The sequence below is a fragment of the Symphodus melops genome, assembly GCF_947650265.1.
Source record: "Symphodus melops genome assembly, chromosome: 9".
Taxonomy (NCBI): Eukaryota; Metazoa; Chordata; class Actinopteri; order Labriformes; family Labridae; genus Symphodus; species Symphodus melops.
Genome location: NC_136699.1, coordinates 4024630 through 4039816, shown reverse-complemented (window position 1 = coordinate 4039816; position 15187 = coordinate 4024630). Strand labels below are relative to the sequence as shown.

General features: G+C 42.3%; 1 protein-coding gene across 1 annotated transcript in view; it reads right to left on the bottom strand.

Moving 5' to 3' along the window:
- Positions 1–978: 978 nt before the first annotated feature.
- Positions 979–15187, bottom strand: part of fat4 (FAT atypical cadherin 4) — a 102730-nt gene continuing 88521 nt past the window's right edge. Inside the window, exons 10-17 of the mRNA XM_079352839.1 lie at positions 14784–14888; positions 14063–14370; positions 11446–11531; positions 9858–10037; positions 9274–9398; positions 7839–8053; positions 6078–6339; positions 979–4356 (exon numbers count right to left, since the gene is read on the bottom strand). Coding sequence (XP_079208965.1) covers positions 2447–4356; positions 6078–6339; positions 7839–8053; positions 9274–9398; positions 9858–10037; positions 11446–11531; positions 14063–14370; positions 14784–14888 — 3191 coding nt within the window. The 3' untranslated portion in view covers positions 979–2446. The remainder of the gene's footprint in view (positions 4357–6077; positions 6340–7838; positions 8054–9273; positions 9399–9857; positions 10038–11445; positions 11532–14062; positions 14371–14783; positions 14889–15187) is intronic.

The window sequence follows — 15187 nt, the reverse complement described above, 5'->3', positions numbered from 1 at the left end:
TGCAGCACCCCCACTTCCTGCGGCCATGTCTTCCGGTATTGTAGAACAATGTGCCCTCTGTGTATACAAGCCTCACCTATATGGGGGAGGAGGGGGGTGCTCCTGAAGCTGCCTGATTTCTTTCTGACCCTGCCATGTCACACCAGACGAGATGCTGTGCAGGTTTATTTGAATCCATCTCCTATTTACCACCCACACCTTCATTACCATTGTGAGTGTTTTTATCTCAGCGTCACAGTGGTGCCGTCTTCCCAAAGAGGCTTCGGTCAACAGGGCTCTCTGCAGGATCGAGGCCCTCTGCGAGTAATTTACCCAGATTCAGGCTGTCACTCTTCGCTGGGTTCACGGCTCCCTGCGTTTTCTCTCGTGGCCTCTCTCCCCTCGATGACTGAGAAGATAAGCATGTTGCATACTCAATCCCTGAACTATGATAAAAAAAAGGTTCTGCTCAATAAGCCAGATGTAAATAATTGTTGAAAGCAATATAAGATGCTGCGTTTCTGAGTCAGCTTGTTTTGCTTGGCTGAAATAGAGGTGGCTCAGTTTCATTGGGGTCCTGAAATCCATTTTTTTATATATATATTTTGTTCAAACTTAGTTTTATTTAAAGACTGAGCAGAGCAAGCTTCGAATCCGGAACACTTTACCATCTATATGATTTAGTGTTGGAGCTAATCTCTGCCAACATGCATCTAAATAAAAGTTTATAGGATAGTACTTCTGCCCTGTGGATACAGATTAACCCAGGTTGCCTGCTTGGAATAGTAAAGCCTCCGTACATTGGGCATGATCTAATTGATTCAGCGCCTTGGTCCCATGATTTCTACGAATTTTGTGCAGGACCAAAATAACATAGAACAGCAGTTTAAACAGTTCACATTTAATTGATGTGAATTAAAATAATACAGCCTTGAAATGTGCGATAGTAGGTAGCTAGCTGCTATCATAAACTGTTGCTGATGAGGCTACTTACTTGGAGAGTAAGAAATGGGTAATAATTTTGCAGGGTTAATAAATGAAGATAATGGATTGGAGTGACAGGCGCACTACTTGAAATCTGATACCTGGATTTTAGCAGTAAGCAGTCCTTGAAGTTGGTTTTGAACAACTCTGATCCAACCGAGTTTGATACCACTGCAGGAGAGAAACGTTTCTGAATCAGCTTTTAAATAAATACTTTTTTTTATTCTGTTATTGGCTTTTTACAAGTACAAAGCATACATCATGTTATAGTTTTATCAAAAGTGGAAAATACTGATGTTACATATGTAACAAATGTAAAAAATAAGTCTTCAATCTTACTTTCCCCGAAAGTAAGAACATACATTTCAGCATATGAAAATATCCATAAAAACACAGTTTAAGTAATTTAAGTTAATAAACAGTACAAAAATGTAGAAACCATACATGACAAAATAATGGACGAAGACACCAACAACAAATGACTCCATGATTTGTCATGAATTAAAAAAATGTACACAAGTTCAAAGTGTTTTAGTTGGGTTCCATCCTTAGTATCATCAACATCATCACCATTGTAGTTGCCCGAGAAATGCTTGGCTGGTCAGAAATTGCAATTTTGTGACAAACAACACTATTCCGCCAAAACGTACTCTACTACTGAACCCACGCCAGAAAAACAGAAGAGGAGGAAATGTCCTCCCTCGTACTGAGATCCTCAAATGTCTGTAAGGCAGGGGGACTAATCCTCACTCTTGGAGAGTTTAGCCAGTCTTCTGTGAGAAAACACACCAAAGCATAGATAGACGGAAAGAAAAGGGGATCATACCTAGGTGGGGTCTACTATGCCGTGCAAGGAAAATGGTGCCCTTACTCTCACACCGAGGGCTGTGTCCTGTCACCTACAGGTGCGTTCAGATCAAACACACATGCTTCCTTTTAAGTTAATTAAAAATTGACCCCTAAAAAGACCAGAGACCAGGAGTTTCCTTTTAGCTCCATGGCTCGTTGGAATTCTCTTCCTGTAAGTGTTAATATTATCTGCCGTCTCATCTCTCAGCTGTGAAGTTGTCAAAGTTTTGGGAAAGGAGAGGCAATATTGGTAATAAAAAGCAGAAATGTTTGATCAAGATAAAGTCAAAGGAGCTTTGCAGCCACTGAAAGGAATTCAGACATGGATTATCTTTTTTTAGATTTTTGAGCCATATGCTGTCAATGAATACGCCTTAATGAGGCCTCAGAGAGAGGAATACACAATTGTACAGTTGAAGTTGGACATGGAAAAGACTGGTAAACTATTCCAAGTTGGCTAAATATGTCATCGTACAGGTGCCATTTTTCTGCCTTACTGCATTGAAAGTCGTCATGTAATTTGAATAATGTAAAAAAACATGTAGTCCAAATGTTCTCTTCAAATATACAGGATTCCTTCTTTTTTATGAATTCGAGAACATCACCATATTCTACAACTTTATAATAAATAGTCTCATACATATTGCTCAGCTTCTCCTTCGTTAAGAATGGTCACAGAGCCATCTCCACTGTTCATTTCAATGTCTTTTGCTGCCGCATTCTCCGGAAGCAAAGCTAAGTCCTTGAACACGTCAACATAATGTCCAAAGCCAGGGCCCCAGTTCAACAGATTGTCCCAGTTGAATCCCCCCGCTTGTTGGCCCATTTTGTGGGGCAGAGTGTAGTGCTGGTCAGTAGGTGGCATCTGGGGAATACCAGGCCCACCTTCTGCCCTCCGGCTCGAGTACCTCCTCTGCTTGAGCCTTCCGCCATAATCCTCATCGTCAGCATCTGACTCGTTGACTTGGGAGAGCTTGGGAACTCTTGAGCTGTAAGATACCGGCTTCTCCCGGTCATACTCCATCTCCGAGCAGGTGAAGGAGTCATGTGAGTCACTTTCTGAAGAGGACTCTGGGGCAGGGATGCCATCTGCAGGATTGCGAACCCTGGACAGTGGCCTGCGACAGTCCTCTTCTGAGCTAGAGCGCCCGTGATCAGCGCTGCAGATACTGGGATTGCGTGGGCGTGGAGTGTTCAGTCGCTCCACTTCCTCAATGGAAAGCCCCACAGGAGGCCCCGTCTCCAGGGGGATCTGCTCAATTGGCTGCTTAAGTCGACTTCCAGGCCTTGAGGTGTGGCCGTGGCTGGCCATAGTCTGCGGACTCTTGCTGCGCCTCCCCAGCCGGGTTGCGTAGTTGAACATGGGTGGTGGCTGGCACATGTCATTGTGCAGGTCCAGTGGGCTGCCCTCACGACGAGCCAGGTTGAGTTCTCTTGTTGGAGTGTTCCTGTAAAAGGAGGAGGGTTTGGTGAATGGGGCTGGGGAGTGTCTGGAAAGAGGATTTGGGGTGGGGCAGGCGGAGTGAGAGTGGCTGAGAGGAGTGGACCTCAGTGCTTGTGTGTACTGAGGCTGGTAGGTGTAGCTTGTGGCTCCAAGGGGAAGTGGAGACTGCCTTGCGAAGCCCAGCGGGCTGTGTCTCTGTATGGAGAACTTGGGTGTGTGGCTGCGGAATTGCTTGTAGTGTTGAATGATGTCTGCATCCGAAGGGGCGATACTGCTTGCATTGTCTATGTCGTAGTGTTCAATATCTGCCTCTGGACCATTACAGGGGGCACATGGAGCACTGGGGACGGTCTCAATATTATGGGGAATGTCTGTTTCATCATAGATCAGGTATGGGTTCTCCCTCTCAATGATGTCTGGTTTGGGGTTTCCTTCTGGTTGTTTCCGTACCGTCATATCATCACCGTACGGAGGGATGTTATCAGGGTCATCAAAGGCAACATTTTCACTACCCTTCTTCTTTTTCTTCTTCTTCTTCTCCTTCGGTTTCTTCTCCTTGGGTTCTTTTGGCACTTTGGTTTTGTTGCGGTCCTTGCAGTGGTTGCACAGGATCAGACTGAGCACCACCAAGGCTAGGACAGTGGCACAGCTGCCAACAATTGCGGGTACCGCCCAGATTGGGAGGACCATTGTCTCTGCAGTGGGACTGGGGCTGCAGACATACCCACCATTGTTGGCTGTCTTACAGATAGTATCCTGAGGGCACTGGACCCCAAGACAGGCCACCAAGGTCTCACAAGTGTTTCCTGTGTAGAACTCAGAGCAGACGCAGGTGAAACCTGATCGTGGGTCTGGCACACAACTACCATGGTTCTGGCAGGGATTAGAGGCGCAATCACCGGGTGGGACACATTGGTATGTGTACCACTGGTTGACACACATCATGCCTTCCCAGCATGGGTTACTCTCACACAGGTTGGGACCCCTGCATCCGATCTTGACAGATGAACTGGTCTTTGTGAGAGTGACCAAGTTGTGTTCTCCAGTAAATGGCAGGTTATCCCCATTGTATTTCACATGGGCCACACAGCCATCGAAACCTGCGAATAAACAACAGAGAAAACATGTTCAAGTAACATGAAACTGACGTCAGCAGCAAACAAGGACACTAACAGAGGCCTTGAGGAAGATTATTTATGAAACCACCAGAATGATGGCTTTTCAGAATGTCTGCCTTGGCTGGATTGCTTCCTTGTGAATAACAGGAACTAGGACCCATAATCAGAGCTAAAAGGAATTTTGTTTGGATGGGTAATTGGTTCAATCTTAGGACAACATTAAAAAAGTCAAATTCCTTGTGGAAAGAACATCCTTAAAAAAATAGTATTTTAAAAATGGGTTGAATATAACTCTGGCCAATTTGAAGGATACATAAAATATTTTCAAACAGAGAGTCCATGGTCTGAGACATTATAGCTTCAAGACATACATCTGTGTTGGATGAATGTCTCTGTGTCTAATTCAATCTTTTGCTTCGTGTGTTGCCTAACAGCAATGCCTCGCCGACGTAAATAGGTTTTTATTGAATTTATCCCTGTGCAGATGAAATCCATTCATGTCTTTTCATTAGCTCTTCAAAAAATGGGAGTAAACTACAGAAAAGACTCCTGTGATACCATTTCAAAAAAAGAGGCAGCCTTTCACAGATCTGCACTCTCTGAATAATACGCTTGTTTTTTTTAATAAATGCTCTGGTTAAAAAAAGGTCAGCAAATCCTTCCAATTGCTCATTTTTACCATATTAGTCCATAGCATTAGGTCAGATTTCTTCCTCCCTTGAAAGTCTTTAATTTACTGCATTACCTCCCCTTGGACACCCTCTCTCTCACCTTTTTTCCAAAGCTTCCTAACTCAAACTGTGGACAGGAGTTTCTGTGATTTAAGTTTAGGCCAAGAAGAGGGGCCATGAAAATGAGAGGAAAACACCAAGAGCCCTTAGAGGCGTCTGCTCCAAGACAAAGTCAGATTATATCAATATTAGTTATCTTGTACATAAATGATACTCTGATAAAGAAACATTTATTCAACAGCAGTAAATTCATAACAGGAGAATCTCAGTAGAAACAGACTTCAGGCCAGTTTCACAGTGTCCTCTTGGATGGCCACCAAATATGGTCAGCAGTTTGCACAGCAGACTATTAATTTGATTTGGGGGGAAAAAAAGAGTTTTTCCTGGATTTATAAGAGCTCATGCTCACCAACACTGTGTGATAACACAGGACAGTATGTGCATGTGTGCACACTTATAGTATGTAGAGTTTTCCATGACATGTTGTAACTTACAGGGTAAAGAGGGGGCGAATGTCTTGGTCAATTGCCAGCTTTTGAAAACTTTAGCACATGTCTTTGACGGCACATAAATACACATACATACACATACATCTGTGTAGAAAATAGCGCACATTCAACAAAACTTGGACCAAGATAGCACACTCTTTTTTAGGGGTCTTATCCATACTGATATTTCAAGACTTTAAACATTGCAAATATCTTCTCATAATATTTATAAAGAAAACTGTGTATTCCATAAAATGTTTTCTTTGGAGGATAGAAAAATCCTTGAAGGAAGCATTTGGGTCTCAAAAATAATCAGATCATCAAAACCCAGCAGTTAGCACTTCCTGTAAAAACCTTCATTTTAAATATGTAGCTTTAAATATGTAAAAAAAAATCCACTGGGACAAAATGTAAGTTTAAAATCTGATCTAATAACTAAGTGTCTGATTCCTCCTCAACCCAAGCAAACAGTTAGGAGTCTCACCTGCTGCAGTTTTCTGCTGAGCAGGTCCAGGTGGAATCCCTCCCAGGGAAAAGGTTAAAACACTGAGTCCTCCAAAGTCCTGGGTGGCATGCTGGATGACTTTTGGGAAGCTGCTGTCCACCTGGAGCACCGTGGTTGAGCTGTTCTTGACTAGCTGCAGCGTGTGCCACTGACCGTCTGACAAAACTGCTTCTCCAATGGTCCGCTCCACCTTCCCGCCAACGCCAGCATCTGAGACGTAGTGAATGTTGCCATTCCTCAGCTAAAAGAGGAAGAAAGATGGAGGTTTATTAGGAGGGTAATGCACACTGTGCTCAGAGTGAGTCGGAAAAAAGAAAGAAAGAAAGATAGAAAAACAATTGATATCACATGTAAATATATCATAATTAATACAACTAATATCTTTGTCATGTATGAGTGTACAAACTTCCATGGCAATTTATCTAAAAGCAAAGTGAGTACAGTTCGTAAGAAGTCTCCATAATTCAACATTAATTCATCAACATTATCCAGGACACCATACATCACAAATTAGTTGACAGACTGGATAAGATCCCTGATAAATGGTACAACCCATGATAAATGATGTTGTAATTCTCAATATCAAGCTTGTGATGAATTAGCATCACTGAAGGGAGTTGCATTAACTTGGGTTAAAAATGAAGTTTTTCAGACTTACGCAGTGATTTATCATTTCAGCATCAATCATGAGCCCTGAGAGAGGAAGACTTCCCTCTGTTTTACACAAAACGACCAACACAATGATTCTTTTTTTTTTTTTTTTTTCCAATCTGAAGTTTTGGTCAGAACTTGAAAACAAGAGTGCAGCTTCAAGCTCATAAATCTTTCTCCCAGCCGGGACACGCTACAGTAAATCATGTTCTCAGGACTAGTGTTTGAGGCTTATGTTATTCAACCAGATGATGATCAGAAAGCTTGCTGACAACAAACTCAGCGAAAACACCATCACTCAAACGCCCACTTGTGAAGGATCTTTTCCAGATTAAAAGAGGACAGAGTGTGTCTTTAAAAGAAATTAATCATGCTCACTTTGGCATGGACAGCAAATTTGCGGCTTACACTGGGTATGGTAATCTCATATTTGTACTCTCCACCTCGATGGAAAAGTAATCGCGCTCCCCTCCTTTTTCAAAGACCTCAAAAGTCAGCAATGATAAGTAGCTTCCGGAAGAATTGATTTAAAAGAGGAGAAGCGGAAAGTGGCCCCAGCCAAAGAACACAGAGCGGTCTAAACCTGGAAAACCAATCATGAAGTTTATCTATTAAACATCTTGGTTTTTTTTTAATCTCAGTATATAGAGTTCTGATTCTCAACATATGTACAGCATGTATTCCCCTGCTGCTCTCCTTTTTCGCATATCGGGATACTTATAATGCTTTGTGAGACTGTGATGGTGCTTCGATGAGCACCAGGAGCTGCTCAGAGCCGGAAAACAAAATCACAGGAGAGTCGGACTGATACCAAAGAAAGAAAGGGCTGTTTGTGTTGAAGGTGGAGAGAGAGGGGTCTTAAAGGAAAAATTGAAGAGGATAGATAAACGCTCAGACTGCCATGGATCAGACAGAAGGAAAGGGTGCTGAACAGGATCAGAGGAGAACAAAGGGACTCAAGGAAGGCGGCTGAGAAAGACCCCTGTAGTTCAACTGAAAGTTTCTCATGAAGATAGTGTGTGAGTGATGAGCTTGACATTTACATTGAGACATCCATCTTTCCCTCTTTACATTCTGTCTTTAATGTACCTTAACAGTGGTGTAGTTGCTGCTCTCCTGCACATGCAGCAGGGTGCCGCTCTTGCTGCGGGTCCTGAACCTGATCTCCAAGCTGCTGGGACTGACGGGTTCAGAGACGCCCTGCAGTGACTGTTTCAGAAGGACATCACGTTTGGGGCCCTGCTTCATGGAGTAGTCCAAGCGACCGGTACCATCCAGGGACAGGGCGGTGTCTGCAGTCATATCTGTGCAGAAAGATGCCGAATATTGTCAGAACTTTCAGAATTCACATTTTTCACAGACGCCTGTTAAACTTTTATTTCCACTGGGAAACTGGCAAACACTTGACCAAATTATTTTCCTAATCCCACATCCATAACCACAAATTGGTTCTTAGTTTCTCAGTAGTTGTCACAAATACCTTAGCATTAGGAAATATGAAGCTAAGTGCCCTTCGGCAAATATCGAAGACATTCCCTTATAAACTTCAATCTCCGAGATTTTTCTAAACATCGAGTGGATATCATGAGAGCGTCTGGAAAATGACTTCCCATTTACTTTCACATACTTTGTGTAGCAACACAAATGATACATAATAATTAAAACTGACCTCTTAAGGTCTCATCTAACAGACCATTAACAGTGTCCTTCCCTCCTTAAATTTGCTCATCAGCTTCATTTCACTGAACACTGAAATAGTTCTGCTATGTTGGAGTGAACATTGATGCAACAAGGAGGCATGACTGCTAAAAGATGGAGGTTCAGGTTACAAATCTGTCTTTGAAAAAAAACAGAGAACTCCACTCAGCCATGTGAGAAGTGATTACAATGACTAAGCTTCTAGCAGAAACTATTCAGAAAGAAAGACTACAACAGAGGTGACCTTCCGTACTTTACTGCTATTGATACTGCCAAAGATACCGCACTACTTCTTTCAGGTTGTTTCTTCTCTTCATTGTTTTGTACTATATGGTATTTTCTCTTTTCTGCACATGACTCTGAGAAAGTTTTCTTTGTTTGTATTAAAAAATTCTTTTTAGTGTGTCTGCAATGAAACAATCCCGCAGCTTTCCCACAAAAATCAAACCAAATGACAGAGAACAATCCAGGGTGGCACTTCCAGACTTTTCAAGCCATGAGCTCAGTTGTTCCCAGGAACAAAGTAACAGTCTGAATAAATGTGGCAGTGGTTATTGGTAAAGTTGCTCAACATACTGGAGCACCTTTTACAGTAGCTGTTGGCCTCAAAGCTGTCTTAGTTTTCTGATGTTGAGTCTGAGAATTTATACAACGAAACACACAAACGCTTTGAAGTGAGGCTCATGATGCAGTGATGTGGCCTACATTAAGCTGCATGCTGCAGTTCGGTGACTCATGAGGGAAGAATCATAAATAGTCATGATAGAATATTCCTAAATTAGTTCATACTCAGCAATAAAAGCACACTTGAGAAACCTGAACTTACATTTCTCACAGAATTTGCCAGTGAAGCCTTCGACGCACTGGCACTGCTGCCAGGACCAGTGGTCCAAACAGGTTCCCCCGTGTCTGCAGGGGTTGGTGGTGCAGGCTCCTTCCAGTCTCGGACATCTACAGACACACAAATCAACAATCAGACGGTCAGTTTGACAAGGCAGCTGCACAGTCGGAAGCCATGCAGAGGGGGTTCTGCAAAAAGAAAAAAAGTGGGGGCTGATGAGTTGTGCTGATTTGTTCTCCTCAAACTCCAATAATAAAAAAACAAGAACCCCAAGAGAATTAACATATTAAAAGATCTGTCCACGCCTCATTATTCACAAGCACAGTGGAAAAGAAAAAAAATCCTTTTTGGAATTCTGCAATTGGTTTCCTCCATCAAAAATCTGTATTCAAAGAAAACCATCTTTTTATAGTCTCTGAGAGGGTTTGAGAAGTGTGAACAGATGTCCCACAGTGAGAGTCGAGGAGGTTAGAGAAGACGGACAGATGGGAAGAAGAAGCAGATGATGGCGAGAGGGTGAAGGCAGGAGAAATGGAGGGCAGGAGGGTTTGGGGTTGAGTTGTGCAGACCTGTCAAGGATGCCACGGGATGCCAGCGCCTGACTGGGCTCCAGCGGGCGGCCGTTGACGGCAAACTCCATGATGCAGCCGACAAAGTCGTGGGTGGCGACCTGACCGCGGCGATGAAGGACGGCTTCTATTGACCTGACGCCTCCCACTGAGAGCCTGTTGGGCTGCACGTCCAGGATCCTGCACACACACACACACACACACACAAATGAGCAGGAACGCAGGAAGTTGAATGCATGAAGAAAGAATAGTACAAATGCTTACAAATTCATTGAAGAAATAAATGGTATGCACAGACACACAGATACACACAGACACACACACATTTACTTACACAGACAGAAACTGCAGATCAACACCTTTTTTACAGAATGGTCCTAAGACCCTTACTAAATCAACTGCAGACCTACGTGGCCCTTCCTCATGTCCCAAATCTTTCCCATTCTTATTTTCTTTCTCTCTTCCACACACACACACACACACACACACACACACACACACACACACACACACACACATGCGTGCACATGCACGCAAAAAACCACATGTTTCAGCCCCACAAGGCCTGGCTCAGATCTGTCTCTGTGTAAAGTCAATGATCGCCCAGTAATTTATCGAAGGTTTACGTCATCTCATGTTAACAACAGAAGACCTCATTCTTACTTTGAGAAATGTTTGTGTTATCATTGAATAAAAATGTGTGAGAATCACAGAAACTTTGTTATAGACAGCAAAACAAAATGCTGAACTGAAATACAAAAGCTGAGACTTTCCAAGAGGCAGAGCCAGAATTGTGTTATTTATTTCTCTATAAAACAGTACCATGTCAATTTCATGTCAAGGTCTTTGATATAGCACAATTTCATTTGAGAAATGTTGGCTGTATCTGTAAAGCACACAAGGCCACAATCTGAAATCCAGCAAAACTTAAAGAGGTCAAAGAGTTGAGAGAAAGATGTACTCCGTCCAAAATATGCCAATAAAGTGAAGTATGAACAACTAGAGGGACAAAATTAAAGTTTAAAAATGTTTGGCTGACCATCATTCGGTAGACTTTTTTTAAGGGTCGTAGAAATAATAATCTGAAGAAATCTACCATTTTTAAGATGAATGTTGGGCTTTCCTGCATTTAATTTGAAAGGACAGTGGTTGGTGAAGAAAACCAGAGAGAAAAGCGGGGAATGACATGTAAGGACCCGTTTACAGGACGATAGCCTGCACACACGTGTCACACAAGCTAACCGCTTGGCCACCTGACGCCCCTGTTTTTCCTTTTTTTTTAAACAGAGATTTACGTAACTGAATGACAGGCTAAGTTGTTATTTAAAAATGAAGACAGCTTGCTCTGGCTCCTTTTTAACGTAAGATAAAACAGCAAAGCAGTCAATAAACATTAAACCCAGGCGCAGAAAATTGACTGCCTCTGTAGGATTTCCATCCATTTAACAGGGATGTATTAAGTTTCCCAAGATGTGGAACGGAAACTGTCAACACTAATTGAATGTATACAATTAGATCATAGAAAAAGAACATCTGTGGCCCTGTTTGTTTGTGTGTGTGTGTGTGTGTGTGTGTGTGATTTACTTACCAGTCGGTGTGCACTGCCACATTGCTCACAGCACAATATCCTGGTTCCTGGTCCTCACCACACAGGTCAACAGTCAGGGAAGCAGCCTACATGATGGTAGAAACACACACACGTCACGTGTTTTTGTTTGTAAGACTTACAGCTGCAAAGTCACTCAGCTTCACTCAGTTATTGTTCCTGCAGGAGACTCTGCTTTTGAATGGTAGACTGTGGTTTACATAGTTGGTCGCAAACAGGAACAAGCTGTGTCAGTCAGTCACTGCTGTTCTGAGGTCACTCATCAAACACTCAATTAATAACAGTCGGTCTGCTGCTGCCTCTTCATAATCTGTGACATGTGGAAGTGAGCGCTTCACTTGCACTGGTTCAGGATGAACGCTGCCGTTGTTGACGTCTATTCTGCATGTAGCTCAGCTTAATAAGATAAGTTGATAGGTCCAAGTTAAAAAACAATTGTATTAAAGATGTGATATATCTCAAGAACAAAACACAAAAGAATCAGTGCTGGTAGGTGGTCTTTTCAGTATGGGACAGAGCCAGGCTAACTTCTCCATATTTCCAGTCTTTGTGCTAAGCCAGGCTGGCTGCAGGAAGCTGGATAATTATCTTAACAGCATTATCATCCTCTATCTACAGCAACTCTTTGCAGATTGACAACAGCAATACAGGAGAGCTTTAAAGTGATCAGAGCACATCTTATTTGCTGTCTGATTTGTAGTCTAAATATAACACTTCTTGTGTGCATGTATTTAGGACTGTGAACATTCCTCTCATGAGTTGTAATGTAGAAAAGTCCTGTTCAGGGCTGAGCTTGAGCTTTGTCCTGCAAATGGCATACAGACCAATTATTTAACACCAATTCATCACGGTGGTTGACTGAAGAGTGGCATAAAATGCCATACATTACAGCTAATATTCCCTGTTTCCCGTTACCCGTGAAGAAGCTTTCGACCAGATGTGGTTTATCCTCTGTGCTGTGAGAGGGAACGACCCGACGAGGAAGAAAAGGAATGGGCTGGTGGGGAAACTGTTCGGAAAAGTGTGTGAAAGTGTTGAAAAACCGGGGCAATCGTGCTCCACCTCTCCTGGATCTTAAGTAAACACGGACCACACTGGCCCGGATCTCCAACACAAATCATCCAGCAGAGCACGACCCCACCAAGCGTGCGCACACACACACACACAGACACGCTTTTTTTCTCTCTCTCTTTAAGCATATTGGCGTCAGACACATGAACACACACACACACACACACACACACAACAACAACAACACACTCTCAAACACGCCAACAGGGTGACAACAGCAAGGCGAGGAACAACACTTTCGTGACTCTCTCAGGCGCCGTAAAGAACGTCAGAACCACATGAACATTTTATTAATGTCTTTTCCTGTGATCAAAGCCTCCAGTGTCTTAAATACTGTACACTGCACTTACTGTCAAGTGTCTCACACTGTGGTGGAGTAAATATCCATCTTAATGCATACCGAATGTAACACAAAAAAGATGATGGGAGTGTTTTTCGTGTTTTGGCTAACATAGAAGGAAATGTGAGGCAAGCACCGCAGGGGACCATTGTTTCCCCCATGACTAATGTAAAGACGGGATCAAGGCATCGCTCTCTGTTGTGATGCAGGAACACGGAGTAACTGTCGTTACACTTTTGTTATGTGCTTGTTTCTAAGACAAAACATTCAGCTAATAAAAAAAGAAAAAAAAGAACATCAGCTCCTACTGCCAATCAGCTTCAGTGGGTCCTGATCTGTCAAACTACATGTGGAAACCTCATGCACACGAGGCTTTTGTTGATTCTTTGGATTTAAAACCTTGAAACATGCATTACAATGGTTTGGAGGGAGGTTGAATGGAGAAAAGACCTGAAACCTGACCACCAAAAAGACCCTCAGTAACTTTGGCAAACAAAGTGATAACATCCACTTAATGCATGACCACCTTCATATACTTTACATTTAGCACTGTATGAAGATGGAACACAGTTCCAAAAGTGTGTAGTATTCATTTCCATGCAGTCATTCTGCACCATCTCAAAGCTGACGATTTAACGATTTTACCAGCTTCCTTCGAAAATCTCAGTGTACTGTGGGAAATGACAGATTTGAAGTCCAGCAGGAGAGCTACTTTATAGAAAGTTTGACAGTGGCCTTCTTGGATTTTTTCCCCCTCCCTTTTCCTTGCCACTGCATTGCTGGCAGGAAGAAGCCTCTCATTCAGCAGGAGCGCAGGAGACAGAATTTCAAACTTCATGGACATTTTGGATCCTCACATAGTAAATCACAACGAGCAATAAAATATAATTACAAACCACGAAACCATAAGCCGAGCTAGCCATGGTTTTCTGAAGCTAAATTATCATCTGATGGATCAAAATAGAATAGAAGGCCTAATTTAGACGCAGGTTTTAACACTGAAAGCACAGGATATAGATGCTATTGATAGTGCAGCAGCATTTTAAACACATACCGTGTGGAAGAGTATCTGCAAGTTTATTTATTTATGTTTTAGTCCTAAAAGAACCGTAAAAGCCAACAATTGAAACGTTTCTTATGAGTGTTTGATAAAAAGCTCATTTCCACCATAAAAAGAGTCATTCTTACCATGCCGGCTCTCCTTGCGATGACTGTGTGGAACTGCCCATCTGAAACTTTGATCATGGTCATCAGTTTATAAGTTCCACTCCCTAAGTTGAAGGAGAAGCGCATCCGTCCTTCGAAGATCTCGAGGGCCAGGAACTCTGCCTTGTCTCCGGTCTGGTTATCGTGGTTGTACATAAGAAGTGCATTGCTCTGCAGAGTGGCAAACTTGATATATATGTAGTTATTGTTGGGATCCAAAGACGGAAACTCCATGTAGGAGAGCTCCTCAAAGCCATAGCTGTTTAGTTCACAGTGTTTGCCGAAAACCCCTGAGGAAAAAAAAACAGACCAAAAGAGGACTCAGAGGAAGCTAATGAATGATTCACGCTGCAGCTCTAAAAAAAAAAAAGTCTGATAATAACTCAGATAAAACAGAATCTTAATCTAGCAGATTAACATGTTCTGTATTTAGTAATAAAGCAGTCAGTGCCGTCTAACAATGTTGTTTTTAAAAAACACAAACTTCTTATTTTTTCATCGAAAACGCACATCAGAACTACAATGTATGACAAATGGAGACACAGGATGAAAAAACAGTTTCCACATTTAAAAAAAAAAACATTAATCCACAATGGCATCACTGTCTTTTTTTAGGAGAATTGCACGCCTGTAATTTCTAAACTTTCTTTTCAAAGTACTAAGCCTCCCCTTATATCCTAAAAAGTTTCCTATTATTACTTACCAAACGGACAATGACAGTAATATCCATCCACTCGATTTTGACAGGAGCCGCCATTAAAACAAGGGTTACATTCACAGTGATTGATGATGGAATCACACGTTCTGCCTGGGTTCACAGAACAACACAAATTAAAATGGATGGGGTGGCAGACAACACAGGAAAACCCCAAAGGGGAACACAGTTCACTTTCCCCCACAGGCCAAGTCATGCAGGCCTTTCATCACCTCACAGCTGACAAATGCACTACAAAGCAAAAAAATCTGGGCTCCACCAAATCATTTAAGTGTAGTAAGCCAAAAGGATCTTATTTTCTTTGACACAATAAAATACAGCATACAAAGATTTAATTTCACCTGTATTCATTTCTTTCTTTCTTTTTTTTTTTGGAAATCAAAATCACTTGT